This window comes from Sceloporus occidentalis, unplaced genomic scaffold (genome assembly GCF_023333645.1).
Source record: "Sceloporus occidentalis isolate IW3139 unplaced genomic scaffold, rSceOcc1.0.p SCAF_14, whole genome shotgun sequence".
NCBI classification, from domain to species: Eukaryota; Metazoa; Chordata; class Lepidosauria; order Squamata; family Phrynosomatidae; genus Sceloporus; species Sceloporus occidentalis.
The window spans coordinates 18,258,111-18,276,893 of NW_028316994.1; the positions used below are offsets into that span (position 1 = coordinate 18,258,111).

General features: G+C 45.0%; 1 protein-coding gene across 11 annotated transcripts in view; it reads left to right on the forward strand.

Annotated features, from left to right (window-relative positions):
- The window catches only part of LOC149304343 (disks large homolog 4), a 159,673-nt gene extending 145,104 nt beyond the window's left edge, over positions 1-14,569 (forward strand). For all 11 annotated transcript variants that reach the window (XM_089480535.1, XM_089480536.1, XM_089480537.1 and 8 more), the window contains 10 exons: positions 1,936-2,050; positions 2,940-3,116; positions 4,707-4,743; positions 6,510-6,537; positions 7,269-7,316; positions 8,143-8,244; positions 8,396-8,568; positions 9,572-9,681; positions 10,388-10,479; positions 11,802-14,569. In XM_089480535.1, coding sequence (XP_089336661.1) covers positions 1,936-2,050; positions 2,940-3,116; positions 4,707-4,743; positions 6,510-6,537; positions 7,269-7,316; positions 8,143-8,244; positions 8,396-8,568; positions 9,572-9,681; positions 10,388-10,479; positions 11,802-11,908 — 989 coding nt within the window. In that variant the 3' untranslated portion in view covers positions 11,909-14,569. The remainder of the gene's footprint in view (positions 1-1,935; positions 2,051-2,939; positions 3,117-4,706; positions 4,744-6,509; positions 6,538-7,268; positions 7,317-8,142; positions 8,245-8,395; positions 8,569-9,571; positions 9,682-10,387; positions 10,480-11,801) is intronic.
- The last annotated feature ends 4,214 nt before the right edge of the window (positions 14,570-18,783 follow it).

Below are 18,783 nucleotides of genomic sequence, written 5' to 3' on the forward strand. Positions count from 1 at the left end.
TTCACCCCTAAACAGACGTTTTTCAGAGTAAGTACAGTCTGGGGACACAGATGAATTAAGGGGTGAGCGGATGGAAGGGAGAGTTCTCAAAGCAGACGGCCCTGTATTTAATATGCTTGCAAACTGAATATTTCTCCTTCCCTAATTTGGCACCACGCTTCACAATTATAGATGGTGTCACATCTCCACTGCAGAATTAATGCAGTTTGATCCCGCTTTTACTACTATAGCTCCATGCTGTGGGATTCTAGGATTTGTAGTTTTTCTGAGATATTTAGCCTTCTCCGTTAGAGAGCTCTGGTGCCACAACAAACTACAAATCCCAGGATTCCATTGGAGAGAGCCATGAAAATTAAAGCATTTTCAAACTGCATTAATTCTGCAGTGTGGCAGCAGCATCTGTCAACCATGGAATGAGAAAACAATATTTATGTCAGGGCTGGGAATAATATAGCCCTCCAGATGTTGTCTGGCTGCAAATCCCAGCATTCTTCACACTGAGCCTACTGTTGAGATCTGCAGTCCAACAATATCTGGAAAGTATAAACATCCCCATCCAACCAATCCAATTTAGGTAAATCTCATTTGACTCAGTGGTTTACTCTAATAAGGACTTTCCAGATAGCTACATGGTGATTTTTTTTTGTTGCTGTTGCAAGATTGCTTGGTTAGGTACACATGCACCCTGCAATTTTGCATTTAAGAAACTGTGCCTCCTTGGAAATAGTAGTAACCACGTGGCTACCACTGTCACAGATGTTTTTGGTGCAAACATGGCAGAGTCTTTTCCCTGGCTATTCCCAAATTGTGGAATTCCCTTTCTCAGGAGGTTTGGTTGGTTTCCTCCCTGCTGTCTTTCGCTGACAGTTTGAGCAGGGAGTCTAAGAAGGAATCATAGAAAACATCTGGGGGAGCCATGTTGGCCATATAGCAAAGTACAATATAATCCCATATCCACGAAACAAGCATATCTTTATTGGGATAACCAAAATGCACATTATACATGATGCAAGCTTGTGAAGATCCATTTACAACATAAAAAGATACTTCCTTTGCAATCCAATATGTCTCCATCCATGCCCTCTGAACTAAGAACGAAAACAGCAAAATGCTGGCCTATGACCTACTTCTTCAATTCCTCCCCCCCCCCCCCCCACCTTGTATGGTTTTTAACAACTTGCCTGATGAAGAAGAAGCCAGTGGAGCTTTGAAAGCTTGGAAATTGAATATTGTGCAGTTTGGCTGGTCCAATAAAGGTATCACTATAGTGAGTTTTTGGGGCTATGTGGCCATGTGCTAGAAGAGTTTATTCCTGACGTTTCACCAGCATCTATGGCTGGCATCTTCAGAGAATGCTGGCATGGAAGAGAGTGGGGCATGTGTATATATATATTTGTGTGACACTGTGTAGGGAGGAGTGTATGTATATATGTGTGTATGTATATATATATATATGTGTGTGTGTGTGTGTGTGTATGTGTGTGTACACACACACACACACACACACACACATACCCCACTCTCCTCTATGCCAGCATTCTCTGAAGATTCCAGCCACAGATACAGGCGAAGTGTCAGGAATAAACTCTTCCAGAACAAGGCCACATAGCTCGAAAAACCCATAAAAAACTATGTATGCCATCCATGAAAGCCATCAACTTCACAGAGGTATCACTGTTCAGTGGATTTTTGATGTGATAGGATAGAATCATAGAGTTAGAAGAGACCCCCAAAGACCATCTATTCCAACCCCCTGCCATGCAGGAATACACAGTCACAGGGAATTGGGTGTTATGAATGACTCAGGAGGAAACCTGTGCCAACTGGAGTATGAGGTGTTGGGTGATGGTCAAGGGATGACCAGGGCAGGGATGGTGTGGATCTAGGTACTGATTCTTCCTTCCTTCCTTCCCCGTGTCCCCATCCCTCCGACAGAGTACAGCCGCTTTGAGGCTAAGATCCACGATCTCCGGGAACAGCTGATGAACAGCAGTTTGGGCTCAGGGACAGCTTCACTGCGGAGCAACCCCAAGCGGGGTTTTTATATACGGTGAGATCCTGGGGGACCCAAAGAGAGATTGACCAACTGAGACCCCTCCCCAGACATTACCAGGACACCATAATCTGCTATGTGGGGTCTGGGAACATGCAAGAATAGCTGCGGTTGAATTAGGACAAACCTTGGGCTTGGTGTGGCATAGTTCTGCTCATATGATAATCTGTTGCAAGACCCATTTTTCTGAGATAGGGCTTAGTCTTTCAGGGTACACCAAACCTTTTGTGGCGTTTCTGACTCCAAAGCACACAAACCTGAGGTGTGTAACACACAGGTCACATGCGGCCATGCTGGTTTTTCTGGCTCAAAGATCCCTCTGTCTTGGGAGGAGAAAGCGGAGAATTACTAGTCCTTAGAAACTTCAATGAGTTTCAGTTCTCATCCATAGCAAAGTGTACAGCTTTTGCTTTGGTGGATAAAAACATATAGGTTGAGTCTCCTTTACCTGAAATGCTCAGAGCCAGAAGTGTTTTGGATTTGGGATTTTTTGGAATTTTGGAATATTTGCATATCTAAATAATGAGATATCTTGAATGTATTATTATTATTAACCTTTATTTATAAAGCACTGTAAATTTACACAGCGCTGTACATACAATCTTTTAATTAGGCGGTTCCCTGCCCTCAGGCTTACAATCTAAAAAGATGAGACCCAAGTGTAAGCTTGAAATTCATTTATGTTTTGCATATACTTTTTAGACTGAAGGTAATTATATGTATACACTGTGGGGTCAAAAAAAATCCCATACAGTTACCTCGGATGGTGATGGTGGGAAATCTTAGTGCCTGAGGGTTAAGAAAGGGAGTGTGTGCTAGTGGTCAGAGCTGTGGACCGGGAAGGGTGTCAACCTTTTGCCATCTCCATTCCTCTCCCTCACCCCAGGGCGCTCTTTGACTATGACAAGACGAAGGATTGTGGCTTCCTAAGTCAAGCTCTGAGCTTCCATTTTGGCGATGTCCTCCATGTGATCGATGCTTCCGACGAGGAATGGTGGCAGGCGCGTCGCGTCCATCCGGATGGCGACAGTGACGAGATTGGCTTTATCCCCAGCAAAAGACGGTAGGGAAGAAAAAGGGGTGGGGAATGGCTTTGCAATGGATTTTGGGTGGGAAGAGCAGCTACACTGGCAATAGCAGCTACATTTCTAAGCCGCTTCATACTGAACTAAGCAGTCTCTAAGCCCCAGTTGTGTTGCACAGAGAGGCGGGATATAATAATAATAATAATAATTATTATTATTATTGTTGTTGTTGTTGTTGTTGTTGTTGTTGTATTAAGCCAATTGCCCCCAACAAGTGGGGTACTCATTTCACCATCCTATGAAAGGATGACAGGCTGAGTCGATCCTGGAGCAACCCTGGCTAGGATCGAACTCACAACCTTGTGACTGTGAGTGAGTGAGTGAGTGAGTGGCTGCAATACCGGCATTTAGCCACTGCAGCACCAGAGCTCCCTAAAATGCTGTGCCCCCCCCCCCCCCAATTCCAGGACCATTTTTGTATTACTTGGGAAGAGTTTTTTGCTTGCACCATTTTTAGCACCCTCTGAACCTCTCCAGGGGTCAAAAAACATTTTGCAGAGGTTTTTAAAAAAGGTTTTTGTTCCCAAATGCCCTCTAAGGGCTATGGAGGGGGGCATTTTTACCATGGTTTTTGCTCCCTGGACCAATTTAGACCTCAGAGAAGTTTGTTTTTTGAACTAGGGAGTGGACAGAAAGTGACCCATGCCCACCAGGATCCCTAGAAGACCACTCCTCCTCTACACAACACCATTCCTTACCCCCCAGAGGTCAAAATCCCAAGGCTTAGATACTGGCAGTAAGGGCTTTCAGATGTAAAATATGCTGCTTCCACCCCTTTTTATTTGGGCCCCATCTATTTTCACTAATAACCCCCCTCCCCAATGTATACTCTGTAGCTGAAGTTGGTTCTTGGGTGGAAAGAAGTTCTCCACCTTTGCTTTAAGGCCCCCTTCTCAGGAATTGTACGGTGGGTCCTCAGTATCTGCTGGGATTTGGTTCCAGGATCTCCAACGAATAACCAAAATCCATGGATGTTCAAGTCCCATTAGATACAGCGGAGAGTAAAATAATGCCCCTTATTTAAAGAAACATTATATACACTGGAGTTCCATTATACAAAATGGAGTAATAAAATGGTGGGAGAGCCAGCATAATGTAGTGGTTTGAGTACTGGACTGCAACCCAGGAGAGCAGGGTTCGATTCCCAGCTCAGCCATGGAAAACCATAGCGTGACCTACCTTGGGCAAGTCACGCTCTCTCAGCCTCAGGGGAGGGCAATGGCAAACCTCCTCTGAGAGATCTTGCCAAGAAAGCCCCATGGTCTCCATAAGTCAAAAACGACTTCAAGGCACACATCAACAACAGCAAAAGTAAAATTGTGTCCTTTATATAAAATGGCAAAATCATGGTTAGCTTTTGAGAATTTTTGCGTGTGAATATTTTCAAGCCATAGATGGCTGAGTCCGTAGATACAGAATCCGTGGATATGGAAGGCCTGCTGTACAAAAATAAAAAGCCCCTATATTTCGAATTGTATGTAACAAACTGGGTGGGTTTCAGAGGCAAGTAACTCACATCCTAGGTCTGAGTCTTTCCCTCTTTTTCCATCCCTCTCTGTCTCCTTCAGGGTCGAGCGACGGGAGTGGACGCGGCTAAAAGCAAAAGTAAGTTTTGAAATGCCATCACCTGGCATGTGGGATAGTGGGGAATGGCCCCAGCACGGTCCAACACCCGTGGTGCACATGGGGTTCATGCTTCCATGAATGACCAGGGGTCCATGCATTTTGCTACTGCCATAGTGCTTGCTCCTCTGTTCAAATATCTGCACCTGCTGGACTCCTTCTGGCTGGTACTTCTGTTTTAATTTTGATCTTGGGAGGTCTGAGGACAATGTCATGCTCATGGCCCTTCCCATCAGGCAGATGGGCTTCAGAGTCCTCCTTAGCATCATAAGCAACTGTTTACAGCTGTCTACTGACAAATGAAGGGTTAATTTGTATTTAGTAGGCTCTGCTGGATAGTTTCATTTTAGCATGGCAGTTTGAGGCTGGGAAGAAGATGTAAAGGCTGGGCATGAACTGAAGGAGTCCCCACATCCCTATCTCCAACCATCTTGTATTGTTTTCATAGCTATATAGGATGGGAGAGCAGCAGGCAGGCTTAACCTGATAGAGTTCTCTCATTGTATTGAACTGCAACTCCCACCCTTCCCAGACAGGATGATGGGCATTGAGGTCTGGCTTATCTGGAGGGTATGTGCGCTTTGTTTGCTTTTGCACAATAAAAACCCCTCAGGAATCTGTCTCAGACAAGCCTTGCCCAGGCATAGGGTTGTACCCGAACTGAGGGAACCCCTTCTCCAGCCACAAGGATTGAGTGCACTAGTCCTGGGATGGCCAGGCCAGGATTTGTTGTTTAGGGACCTGATGCACCCACTTGCTAGAAGAGGATGCTGGGCTCTGTCGGCTGCTGTAAGACTAGTGGCCTTACTTTACAGTCATGTAAAACTGAACACTAAAGTTAGGACCACCCAATCCATTGTATTCATCATCACCACGGATGGATGTGAGAGCTGGACAGTGAAGAAAGCAGATAAGAAGAAAATCAACTCATAGGCGATGTGGTGCTGGAGGAGAGTGCGGAGGAAACTGGACAGCCAAAAAGACAAGCAATTGGGTCCTAGAACAGAGCAAGCCTGAAATACCCTTAGAAACCAAGAAGGTTGTCATACTTTGGCCACATCATGAAAAGACATGACTCACTGGAAAAGACAATAATGCTAGGGAAGGTAGAATGCAGTAGAAAAAGAGGAAGATCACACACCAGATGGATGGACTCAGTCAGGGAGGTCATGGGCATGAATTTGGAGGACCTGAGCATAGCAGTGGAGGACAGGGGTCTCAGTAATGTCTCATCCGCAGGGTTGCCATGAGCCAAAGTTGACTCAGTCAGACGGCAGTTAACAACGACAACAAAAAGACTGCTCCACAAATGCTAGTCTTTCAGGTGTCCTGAACCAACTCCCAGGAGCCCCAATGTGCAGGGATCCTGAGAGATGAAGTTGAAAACACATGGAAGGCAAGCGGTTGAGAACTACTGCTGTAGACCATCCATTTACCACCTCTCCAATACAAAGGATGTGTGTCTGTCCTCGGTTTCAAATAGAGATTTGGGGAGGCCTGGAGTGATGGCTGGTTCCACTCCCCACCACTCCTTCTTCCATACATTCTGTAAACCAGGAGAACCCCTCACCCTGGGCTCCCCCACTTCCATTTTTGCCCCTAACATCACAAGATAAACCAGCGGTCTGACTCTGGCAGCTCTTGGGTGTGTATTCCTGTCCTCTTGGCTTCTTTGCGCGCTCTCTCCCTTCCTGCTCTTTTACTCTCCTTGCTTTATTCTCCTCATTCTCTCTTCCTTCTCTCTCTAGGATCGGGTGCCAGGATCGGGCTCTCAAGGTGGGTGCTTTTTTCTCTCTGTGTCTCTCTTTCTTGGCCTTCTCCTTCACTCCTTTTCTGTTGAGAGATGCTTTCACACCTCAATATCCCCAACAGGGCAGCCATCTTTATCTTTTCCATTTTGCCACCCAGTTAGTGATATTTCTCCCAGTTTCTCATCTGGGTCAGTTGTCCAAAGCTTATGGCTGCCAGTTTCATGGTGCAAAGCTTATCGTTTCCATATAGTATCACTATTGTTGACCTGTTACAGAAAAGCTAAGGTGCAGGAAAGGGTCTGATGTCTTCAGTAGGGACTCGTCGTCGTCGTTGTCATCATCCCACGTTTCCCCCAGAATTGGGACACAAAGTTGCTTACAAATTAAAAGAACGATACAGCGGGCCCTTGGTATCCGCTGGGGTTTGGTTCTAGGACACCCCCCCCCCCCCTTGATACCAAAATCTGTGGATGATCATGTCCCATTAAATACAGTGGCATAGTAAAACGGTATCTCTTATATAAAATGGCAAAAGTAAGGTTTGCCTTTTGGATTTTTTTTTAAATATTTGAAGCCATGGATAGTTGAATCTGTGGATAAAGAATCCATGGATGCAGAGGGCTGACTGTACAATTAAAAACCTACAAAAGTGACCATTAGAATTAAACTAGTACAGTATTGGAACACACCACTCATTAAAAGAATAAAATGCAATTTAAAAAATGCAGTATAACAGCTTCCTTCTTTCCCTTCCAGGTCGGGAAGATGCCGTCTTAAGCTACGAAACTGTTGTACAAATGGAAGGTGAAATTCCTGTTTATTCAGCTGTTCCTTCCCTCTACACCACTTATATTTATTATACAGACTGTCTCTCTCACTTATCTGAATTCTGAAATAATCCAATTGGCAGTTTGCATCCTTACTCACAATAGGAGACAACTGGTTTGTTTTAAAGATACCAACAACCAGGCAGTTTGAAATTTTGGCAGTTTAAAGGCAGAAGAACAATTTGCAGGGGTGGAAGGCTGAGGAGGTGGTCCAGAGCTTTCACTGATAGATTTGTTGCACTACAACCCCTATCATCCCCAGCAAACTCTTGATGACAGAGATCTGCCTTCTTATTGTTGCTGTTATCTTTCCCAGTTAGATTTTCCTGAATTGCCCTATCTATTCCATGGTTGGGGAATCTGTGGTCCTCTAGATGAGACCCTAGCCAGTATGGCCAGTGGTCAGACCTGGTGTGAGTTGCAGATTGTCAACACCTGAAGAGCCACCAGTTACAAATTTCTATTCTATAGTGTATTTAGAATGGAGAAAAGTTGGGGGTTTGGGACTACAGCTCCAGAATCCCCAACCAGCTTTCTAGGTGGGGAATTCTGGGAACTATGGCCCGGTTTTCCAACTTTTCCCATCTCTGGACTTACTGCAACCCAAGATTCCCCTGCTTGCCACCCTTTTTCCAAGTACTAACAAAGAAATGTTCTGTGTAGCTCTAAAGCTTGCACAGTTCTATGGTTTCCAAGGTTGGTCCTAATCTAGAGATAGTTTCAGCGCACCAATTCAGTATTCTGCCCCCAGACCTTCCGCAATGGACCATCATGACAACCCTTTCACATTTCTCCTTGCCTAGTTCACTACGCCCGTCCCATCATTATCTTGGGCCCCACCAAGGACCGAGTCAATGATGACCTCCTCTCTGAGTTTCCTGACAAATTCGGTTCCTGCGTCCCACGTGAGTCCATCAGGCCAGGGTTGTGGGTGGAGGGGTAAACAGGGTTAATGTTTTTGGGTGTAAAGGGGGAGAACTTTTTTGCAGTGGGGAAAAGCTTTCCTCTTTGTATGTGAGGAAGGATCCGATCTCTCCCCCATACTGACCTCTGCAGACACTACACGGCCGAAACGGGAGTACGAAGTGGATGGACGGGACTACCATTTTGTCGCCTCGCGGGAGAAGATGGAGAAAGACATCCAAAGCCACAAATTCATTGAGGCTGGGCAGTACAACAGCCACCTTTACGGGACAAGTGTCCAGTCAGTGCGCGAAGTGGCCGAACAGGTATGCCGGAGGGGGGAGATGATGGAGTTGACCCCTTTTTCTCAGAGGGGATGGTGGGGAGGCAGGCGGACATTGCAAAGCTACAAAGGTCTTAGCTCTCCAGAGTTAAAGGTAAGAGGCAGAATTCTCCTGCAAGATCTGGAACGACAGCAAAGGTCCCAGGTGGTTACATCTGACATCCATCACTGCACAGCTTTGGTTACATCTGATATCCATCACTGGGCAGCTTTGCTTACTTCTGATGCCCAACATTACGCAGCTTAGGTTTCATCTGATGTCCACCACTGTGCAGCATGTCATCCAAACATTGTTCAGTGATGGGAAAAGTTACTTCACTTTTTCAGTCAACATCGCAGGGTGGGGGAATAATGACCCTTTGGGGGATGTCCAGGGCCACACTGGACTCCCCTCCAGACTTTCCCTGAATTAAATTTAGACCCACCTCATCTTTTGTTGCTACCAGCTCTGAGGATCTCTAGAAATCCTGTTTGGGAAGAGGCACCCCAAAACAGTGTGGTGTAGTGGTTTGAGTGTTGGACTACAACTTTGGAGACCAGGGTTCGATTCCCAGTTTGCCATGAAACCCACTGGGCTACCCTGGGCTAGTTGTATGCTCTCAGCCTCAGAGGAAGGCAATGGCAAACCTCCTCTGAACAAGTCTTAGGGTCGCTGTAAGTTGGTAACGGCTAGAAGGCACACAACAACAACCCCAAAACAATTGACTAGGAATTGGGCACCATCACTTCATTCACCCCAAATGGTGGTTATAATGTCACACTGCCATCCTCTGGTATTGCTGAAAATTCTATGTGGAGTGGACCCATTGAATTGGGTTGTTGAGTGGACTGCAGATGACCTGTAGGCAAATCCCATTGCTTTGATGGGTCTACTCTGTTTGGGACTACCAGTTGGATTATGCTTTATGTTCCTTCAGTTGTGGTGGGCTCTACTGAGTGGGATACAGAGGACCCTTCCTGATCCCATTGCTCTCTCCCCTGCACAGGGCAAGCACTGCATTTTGGACGTTTCGGCCAACGCCGTCCGGAGGCTGCAGGCGGCTCAGCTCCACCCGATCGCCGTTTTTATCCGGCCGCGCTCCCTTGAGAATGTTCTGTGAGTGGCAGAAGGAAGGGCACAGATTGGGTAGAGGGTATGAAGGAGGGCAGGATGAAAAGTGACTCTCTCATAGTCTCTTGCAGCCTCATTTGGCATGGTTTGGACCACAGAAGCAAGACGGCAAGAGCAGTGTGTGAGGAGGATGCATAGTTAAACTGTGGAACTCACTGCCACAGGATGCAGTGCTGTAATTGGTAGCATCCATTTCAGTGGAGAATAGAGCCATCTGTGGCTATGTGGGCTTCCCATTTGGACAACTCTTTGCCAACTGTGTGAGCAGACTAGAGATGCATCTGATCACATCCAAGATAGTGCCTCATATGTTTCTATGAGTCAGACTTACATTTTCTGAGAGGCAAACTGCAGCTTCCAGAATCCCCTGGGGAATATGGTTGCTGCCTGGAGGATTTTAGGATTTGTGTTCCAAAAAAAAGTAACTCATCTGCATCCTGGTATATGAGGGAAGAAGCCCCAGCACTTTGGATTGTGCTTTGGATGTTCACATGAAAATACACAATGGGTTCACTGCCATCCAGACATGGATGCCAACAGCTTGCCACCAATTCTAGGAGCTGTGGTCCAAAAAAAGTAACTTGTCCACAATATTATCAGCAGAAAATCATCATAGAGGGTGGGAGACAGTTTCAGCATGGCTCCAACCTGACTTTTCCTTCTTGTCCTTTTTCTCCATTTTCGCCTGCAGAGAAATTAACAAGCGGATAACGGAGGAGCAGGCGCGGAAAGCCTTTGACAGAGCCACCAAACTTGAGCAGGAGTTTACAGAGTGCTTCTCAGGTGCGTATCTTGCCTTCCTTTGCAACCCAAACTATAAATTCCAGGGCATTGTCTGCAATGATCAAGACGTGAGGAACTATAGGAGTTAGGAACCACTCGCTTTATATGGTGGCTGCCTTGCAGTCATACCAAACAGAGAGGGGAAACCTGGGCACACAATTTGGCTTCCTTGGTAATGCTCCATTTTGTGAAATTGGAGTAAAAGCCACACCTGTAAACACAGTCTTCCTTGGAAAAGAAGACTGCATTAAAGATGGATAGACTCCATCTTGCAAGGCCTGAGCAGGGTTGTTGATAACAGGGTGACTTAAAGATTTCTCATTCAGAGATTTGCTTTGAAGTCTAAGTCAGCTTAGCAGCCATTAATAACAAATATATGAACACATTTTATCCATCTTTGCAGAAGAAAATATTCAGTCCCCTCCTCCCAATTTTGGGGTAAAATAACAACAAAAACTGATCCTACAGCTGTCTTGACTTTGCAAGTCCTGAGCATTGCTGATGCTAACCGGCTGACTTAAAGGTCTCTCATTCAGAGATTTGCCATTAAGTCAAAATCAACCTAACAGCAATTAACAAAAAATATATATATATAAGCACCTTTTATTCATCATTCTAGAAGAACAGCTTAAATTCCCCCCTTTCCCCTCCCTCTAATTTTGGGGTAACCCCCCCCCCCCCACAAAAACTGATCCTGTGGCTGTCCTGACTTTGCAAGGCATGAGCAGGGCTGTTTACATTGAGAGAATTTGTGTTAAGTCAAAATTAACTTAACGGCAATTAACAGAAACAAATACAGTGTGTCCTTGCCTTACGTGGGGGATCCGTTCCGGGACACACACACACACACACACGCATAAGGCAAATTCAATGTATGGTCGAGCCCCATTGTAAACAATGGGGCTCATGCACACAGCGTGGGGTGGGTGGGTGAGGGTTTGGTTCGTATATTTTAATCTTGTAAGCCGCCTCGATTGCATTTTGTAGAGAGGCAGGATATCAATAAATTTTATTATTATTATTATTATTATTATTATTTGTCATGCGGCTTTTGGCGTAAGATAAAAGCTGCATATAGCGTGCCCACAGATATCAGGGGCACACTGTATATAAACGCATTTTATTCATCATTCTAGAAGAATATGAAAACATATTCCATTTCCTCCCATTTTCCCCTGTGTTTGGGGGTAAAAGAACCACAAAAACATTGTGAAAAATTGGGCAGAAAAGGTCCCCCCACAATTTATCCAGTTTCTTTTCTGGTCCTTCATATCTTGAGCTGCATCCTTGATCCCTTTCTGTTTCCTCCTCCTTTTCCCCAGCCATCGTAGAAGGAGACAGCTTTGAAGAGATCTACCACAAGATCAAAAGGATCATTGAGGAGCTCTCCGGCCCCTACATCTGGATCCCTGCTCGCGAGAGACTTTAGGATCTATGACGAACTGCTTTCTTTTCTTTTTCTTTTTCCAGGAAGAGATCGTGTAAACAAACCACCGACTCTCTTTTGCGACGGAGGCGTCTCCAGAGAAGGAGGCCGTCTCTGTCTCTTGCCACTGAACTTAGCTGTTTGGTTAATATTTTGGGGATCGGGTGGGGATGTCTTGGAATGGGCTTCTTTCGTTTCTTCCTTTATTCTTTATTATTCTCATCTATATATTTTCTCCTGTCCTTTTTTTCCCCTTCTTGCGTGATCCAGCCACCCCAGCTCCCCACCTCAATCCTGGTTCAAAATGCTCCCTTTATTATTATTATTATTATTTTAATATCCGCAGCAACGGGGGTGCTTTTTTCTCCCCCCCCCCCATCCCCAACAGCTCTAGCGCATGCATGCTGTCATTTGGGGGGGGCAGATGATGGCATTGTGGGGAGAATAAAACATGTCGACCTTTTTACAAATAGCAGGGTACGCAGCAGGTCATGGGAGGAAGACAGAAGCAGAACGTAGGAAGACAAATGCAAAACTTAGGAAGACAGAGTGTTTTCAAAGCAATTGTCTGCAAAAAAGCCACTTTTGACGAGTTTTACCATTTCTTGTTTTTCTGGGAGGGGGCCAAGCTAGGACCTGAAAGCAGGAAAAAGAGTTTAGTGCAGAGGTGACCCTCCCTTTTTGTGTTATGATCATTATTGGAGCAGAAAGGGGATAAGTTTGGACGTTTGGCTAGGAAGGAAACGCGGCCCTCGTACACTTAGGCATCAAAATGTGAAGCAAATTGACCATTCTACGTTTTGTTTTGTTCCGTTTTTAAAATCTATTTCCCCTTGGGAAGGAGAGGTTAAGTTTCCGTTCCTTTCCGCTGTATTTTTGGCTGAGAATCATTTGCGACTGAAACAAGCACAGATCCAGGACTAATGAAGCCAAGATAATTCTTGCTTGCAAGTGCAGTCAGATGACTTTGGGACATATAATATATAATATACATATATTATATATTATTACTATTATTCTTAATATTATTTTTCGTTGAATTTTTTTCCTTCTTTTGATTTTCTCTTTGGGTTTTCCCCCCTCTTCTGCGCATGAAGGCTCAGTGTGGCTTCAAGGCTTAACAAAGAAGGTCAGGAAATCAGAACAAACAAACAAACAAAAAGGGAAACATTTTGCTGATTTATATTTTTCTTTCTGGGTGGGAAAGTGGGGAAGGGGAGAGGAGGGAAAAAAGAGAGAGAAGATAAAAAACAGAAATAGAGTTTTTCAATGTCCTGTGACTATTTTTGGGGGGTCATATCAAGTATTTTGGTGCGGCTGTGTGTGATGTATGAAAACAAAAACAAAAAATACAAAAAATTACAAAGGAGAACAGTTTTAGGGATGGGAGTTATATTTCAGAGGGCTGTATCGATTTCACATTGGAAGATTTTAATTTCCAAATCTCTAATGGATTATTATTATTATTTTTTTGTATATAAAGAAAAACAGAAAGAGAGAGAATGGACTCGGATTCGGAGGGAGGGGGCCGGGAAACGTAACCGCCTCTGCCCCCCTCCCACCGCTCCAACCGTTGTTAGCCCCCCGCAAGACACACAATTCTCAATCGCATTGGCATTGGGCACAGAGGGGTGGGGAGAGTTTAAACCTCTAATAATAGGAAGGAAAAGTTTCTTGCTCTGTGGAAGGGTTTACTTCCTTAGCTGCTATGATGTTGAGCGACGCAGATTCGGTGCCGTATGCTTCGCTCAAGCTTTCGTTGGAAATACGATGGGGTTTTGTTTCCCCTTGTCCCCTTTTCCAAAAGGCAGCCATGTTAGTAGGATTAAACTCGTAGAGGAAGGGCCTCAACCTCAGTGTTGCCTAGAAAGCCTAAACTGGGCACGACTTTGGACTGAGAACGGTCTGAAGGAAAACGATTCTCCTGCAACCCTTGTGATTCCACACCGTTGACCTTTCTTTTCTTTTCAAACAAGCATCCAGCCGAGGAGAGCTCCCAGCGAAGCAAACGGGGAAGGATAGTCCGGAGGAAATGAGCCACACACGTTTAGGGGCAGGCAACAGTCGGGGCCGCGTGTCCGTCCGTCCGTCCACATGCCCCCCACCTCACTCCGAAGCCAATGGTTTTGGCCAGGAGGAGAGAGAATAGGGGTTTTGTTGTATTTTTCGTGACCCTAAGCAAAGGGTTTATCTGTGGCCGCATACGGCCCGACATTATGGCCCACCGATCCCGGTTAACGGTTTGATCGGAGTCTGCCCCTCTTTTACTGTGGACCCCTTCTAAGTGATGCCGCTCCAAGCCAGAGGAGGGGGAGACTTGGCTACCGAGCTCAACGGAGGGGGCTAAAGGCCTGCCTTCTCTTTGGCCCCTCGTTGCAGCTCCAAATTCGAGAGACGCCTCTCGTCATTGTGCCGACTCGTCAAGGGCTTTCTCAAAAGGGACGGGATCCCTGTTGCCCCCCGTCGCCTCAAATATATATATGTATATGTATATCTAGTGTGTTGGCACTGAAAAAAAAGGGTCCGTCAGACTCCGAAGACTTCCTCCACCTCCTCCTCCTCGCTGGGGCATTACTTAAAGCAACAGCAACACAAAACCTTAACAACAACAACAACAAAGACAAAAGAGGATGTAATTGAAAGTTGTTTCTTGCTGGGGGCCATGTGAGGTTTGTTGGGGTGGGTGGGGATGGGGGCGGGTTGGGTGGGGAGATATAAGAGAGTATTTTGCATAGAAATATTATCGCCTTCGGCAACGAATAATTAAAAACCAATGAAAATCCATTCGGTTTGTGTGGCTGTGTGGTTTTTGTTTTTATGTGGGTATGCAGTGGGATGGAGGGAGACTTTATAGACTAGTGCTGGTGCCAGAACTTGGGAAAGTGAGGGTTTTTTGGACCATAGGTCTCAGAATCTTGCTCCCAGCCAGCATACTTGGCCTATGGCATATCTGCCACATCATGCCCTCCAACATTTCACAGATGAAAACTGGGACACGTGCGCCCAAGCGATATCAGAGTATGGGCATGATGGCAAAAATTATTAATGAGGAAAAACACACAAGCTAGGAGAGGTTGTGGCAGTTTGCATTTGCATGAGGCAACTGGGAAGAGCAAGATTACTCCCCTGCCCTCCTTGCTGAGTTAATGACACCAAATTAGGAGGAGCAGCTAATACCCCTGAGGACAGGATCAAAATTCAAAATAACCTCAATAGAGTAGAAAGCCAGGCCAAAGCTAACAATGAATTTCAACAGGGAGAAATCTAAGGTACAACACTTAGGGGTAGATATAAGATGGGGGACACCTGCCTTGACAGCAGTACATACAAAAGGGGCCTGGGAGTCTTGGTGGACCGCAAGCTGAACATGAGCCAATAATGTGATGCAGCAGCTAAAAAAGCTAATGTGATTCTTGGCTGCATCAACAGAAGTATAGTGTCTAGATCAAGGGAAGTAATAGTATCACTCTATTCTGCTTTAGTCAGGCCTCATCTGGAATAATACTGTCTCCAGTTATGAGCACCACAATTCAAGAGGGATGCTGAGAAACAAGTGTGTCCAAAGGAGGGTGACTAAAATGGTGAAGAGCCTGGAAACCATGTCCTATGAGGAACGCCTTAGGGAGCTGGAGATGTTTATCCTGGAGAAGAGAAGGTTAAGGGGTGATATGATAGCCCTGTTTAAGTATTTGAAGGGGTGTCACATTGAGAATGGAGCAAGCTTGTTTTCTGCTTCTCCAGAGACTAGGACCCAAAGCAATGGATGCAAATGACCGGAAGAGGGATTTCACTGCAACATTAGGAAAAAATTTGTCACGGTAAGAGCTGTTGGACAGCAAAAGGCTTGGACTGTGGTGGAGTCTCCTTAGGAAGAGGCTGGATGGCTATCTGTCATAGGGAGGGCTTATATTGTGCAATGGCATCATTGAGGGTGTGTGGTGGTGTGACTCACAACAGGTGACATCCCAGAAGGGGGTGACACCTGGTGCGGGGACATCACTAGGTTTGTGACTACTTGCATGGCCAAAGGGGGTTGGACTGCATGGCCCTTGGGGTCTCTTCCAACTCTAGGATTCCATGGAGTGCAAACTAGTTTGGCATTTTGAACTCAGTTTGCAGCAAATAGTGGGGAAAGTGGGACAGCAGGGGATTAATGAGGATTGTCCCTAACGAATTGAGACAGTTGGATGGTATGCAGTTGGAGTAAATTGAGGGGGAAAGTGGGGGAGAGAGAAACTGGAACATTTTAAAAGCAGCTGGAAAAGTGGGATGGCAGAGGATTAATCGGGTTGGAGGATACACTCCCATGAGATCCTAACCCTACACACACAATGGCTGGGATCCTGTTAATTAAAGTATAATATTCCCATTTAAATCAGTTGTATGGTGAGTAAACATACAGTACAGGTAAATTGCATTGCTTTGGCTGGTCTACTCTAATCTGGGTTTAAAATGAGAATTGGTCTATTTTCTGTATGTCAAAAAGGACAAGAAATGAATAACTGGGACTCCATTGAATCTAGGCCACAGACTGCATGGCTACCCTTCTCCCTCCCCAAAGCCACTCAGAACCACCTTCTCCTTAATTAGCTCTCCCTTTTTTAATTAGTGCTTTCTTTTTAATTGGCACTTCCTAGTCCCTGAGGTTCTTCCTGACCAAAGCTTGGAAAAGGTACTTTTTCTGGATGACTTCTTTTTGGACAACTTCTTTAGGAAGCAAGTCTTCAGTTAGGTCTCACCATGGAGGCAAAATGTGTCTTCTGGTTTGGTCCTAATCCTTCTGGGACCAGTGCCATCCTCATGGCCACCGTCATTGAATCCCAGGATTCTGTAGGATAGAGTCATTGCAATTAAAGTGGCATCAAATAGCTTTACACTTGCAGTATACACTCCCAGAATTCCATATCCTTGAGCCAGGGCAGTTAAAGCAGTGCCAAACCGTGTTATTTCTCCAGTGTGGTACAGCCCATGTACATTCAGTGGAGACTTGAACCTACTGTTTGGAAACCTTGGTCCAACACTAACCATTATGTCACCCATCCTTCCAGTCTAACCACTACACCACCCTGCCTCTGAACCTGGCTGCCAAACCCCATACTTCAACACCTCGCCTGATAGCAACACCCACAGAGAGGTGTTATCAGAACATGACTGTGGGACAATTCATTCCTTAATCATTATGGGAAAGAAAAGGCTTCATTTCCTCCGCTCTGAACCTGACTATCGGTTGGGTTTGGAAGGTGTGGCCCTGAATACTCCTATCTTGAGAGGAAAACACCCATTTGGGTCTCCTTTGCCAAGTTTCTCCATGCAGCTGCCTGGCTCTGTGCAAGATTATGAGAAATAAAAGAAAGAGGAAAGTATTCAGGGAAGAATAGAATACAGGTTGAGTCTCCCTTATACGCAACTCCGAAATCTGCAATATTCCAAAAACTAAAACTTTTTTCCTGGGTGCCTGAGATACGGACGCCTTCGCCTTCTGACAGTTCAATGTACACAAACTTCATTTTATGCACAAAAGCATTTTAAAATATTGTTTGAGGTTAGCTTCAGGATATGTGTATGAAGCATAAATGAATTTTATGTTTAGTCTTGGGTCCCATCTCCAAGAGATCTCATTGTGTTGTTGTTGTTGTTGTTGTTGTTGTTACCTGCCCCTGAGTTCATTTTTCCCATCTCTCTTATGTAACTCTCCAACAACTTTTTATTTCTCCCTGATCTTGTAGTATGTTCTTTTTATTATTGTAGAGCATCCTCCATGGTTTGAACTTCCCTTTGATTTCTCGAACATTGTGGAAGAAGACCCTCATTCTCCCTTTTTGTTGCTCTGTTTCTCTGTGTTGTTTGTTATAATAATTCTCTTTATCTTTGCACACTAGTCACTGTAGAGTTGCAATAATGGTTCTGGTCTTGTTCCTATCTCCCCTTTGCTTTTACTTCTCTTCTTCTCTTTACTGCTTGAAGCATTTTTGTCTGTTATCCATTGTTCCTCCTCTTTCCTTTTGGCTGTCAATAGTGTGTTTTTGCTTTCTTTTAAAATTATATCCTTGGCTTGTGCCCTTAGTTCTTGGTCGGTTATGCTTAATAGCACAAATCTATTTCTTAGATTGTCAGTAAATTCTTTTGGGATATTGTGCAGATCATATTTTGGTATGATGACTGTTTTTGCTTTTTTCTTCAACTTAAGTCTAAATTTTGATATAAGGAGTTCATGATCCGTATCAGTCTAGTTTTGGCTGCAAGGATAGATCTTCTCCATCTTCTTCTCCCATTGGTATAGTCCATCTGATTTTTGCATTAACATTCTGGTGATCTCCATGTGTGTAGCCTCAGGTTGAATGAAGCAGGTATTTGCAATGAAGGGGTGGTTGGCCTTGCAAAAATCTATCAGTTGCTCTCTGGCTTCCTTTCTTGTGCCAGGGATTCCAAAATACGGGAAGAAAACAGAACTGAAACCCAAAGCACTTCTGGATTCAAATATTTCAGAGAAGGGAGGCTCAGCCTGTAGAAGGTTGCAGAAAATGTCTATGAATTAATTTCTGAGCTGGGGATTCTTCATTTGAGGTGCCCCCCCCCCCCTGGAAAGAGTCTGTCTCCAAAATGTTGAATGGATTATGGTCGATCTGCATCAGACCAAAATGTCCAACCACTTCTGTATGGCAACTGAAGCATATATGTGGCATACCTTCCAACAGATCACAGACAGAAAGCAAGACTCATGTGGCCAAGCAAGATCGGAGAGCAGGGAAAGTGGAAAGTCAGTCCCAGTTAATCCTCTGCTGTGCCACCTTTTCAGCTGCTTTTAAAATGTCCCAGTTTCTCTCTCCTCCTCCCACTTTCCCCTTTTGTTCCCCAAATACTTCAATTGCTGCAAAATG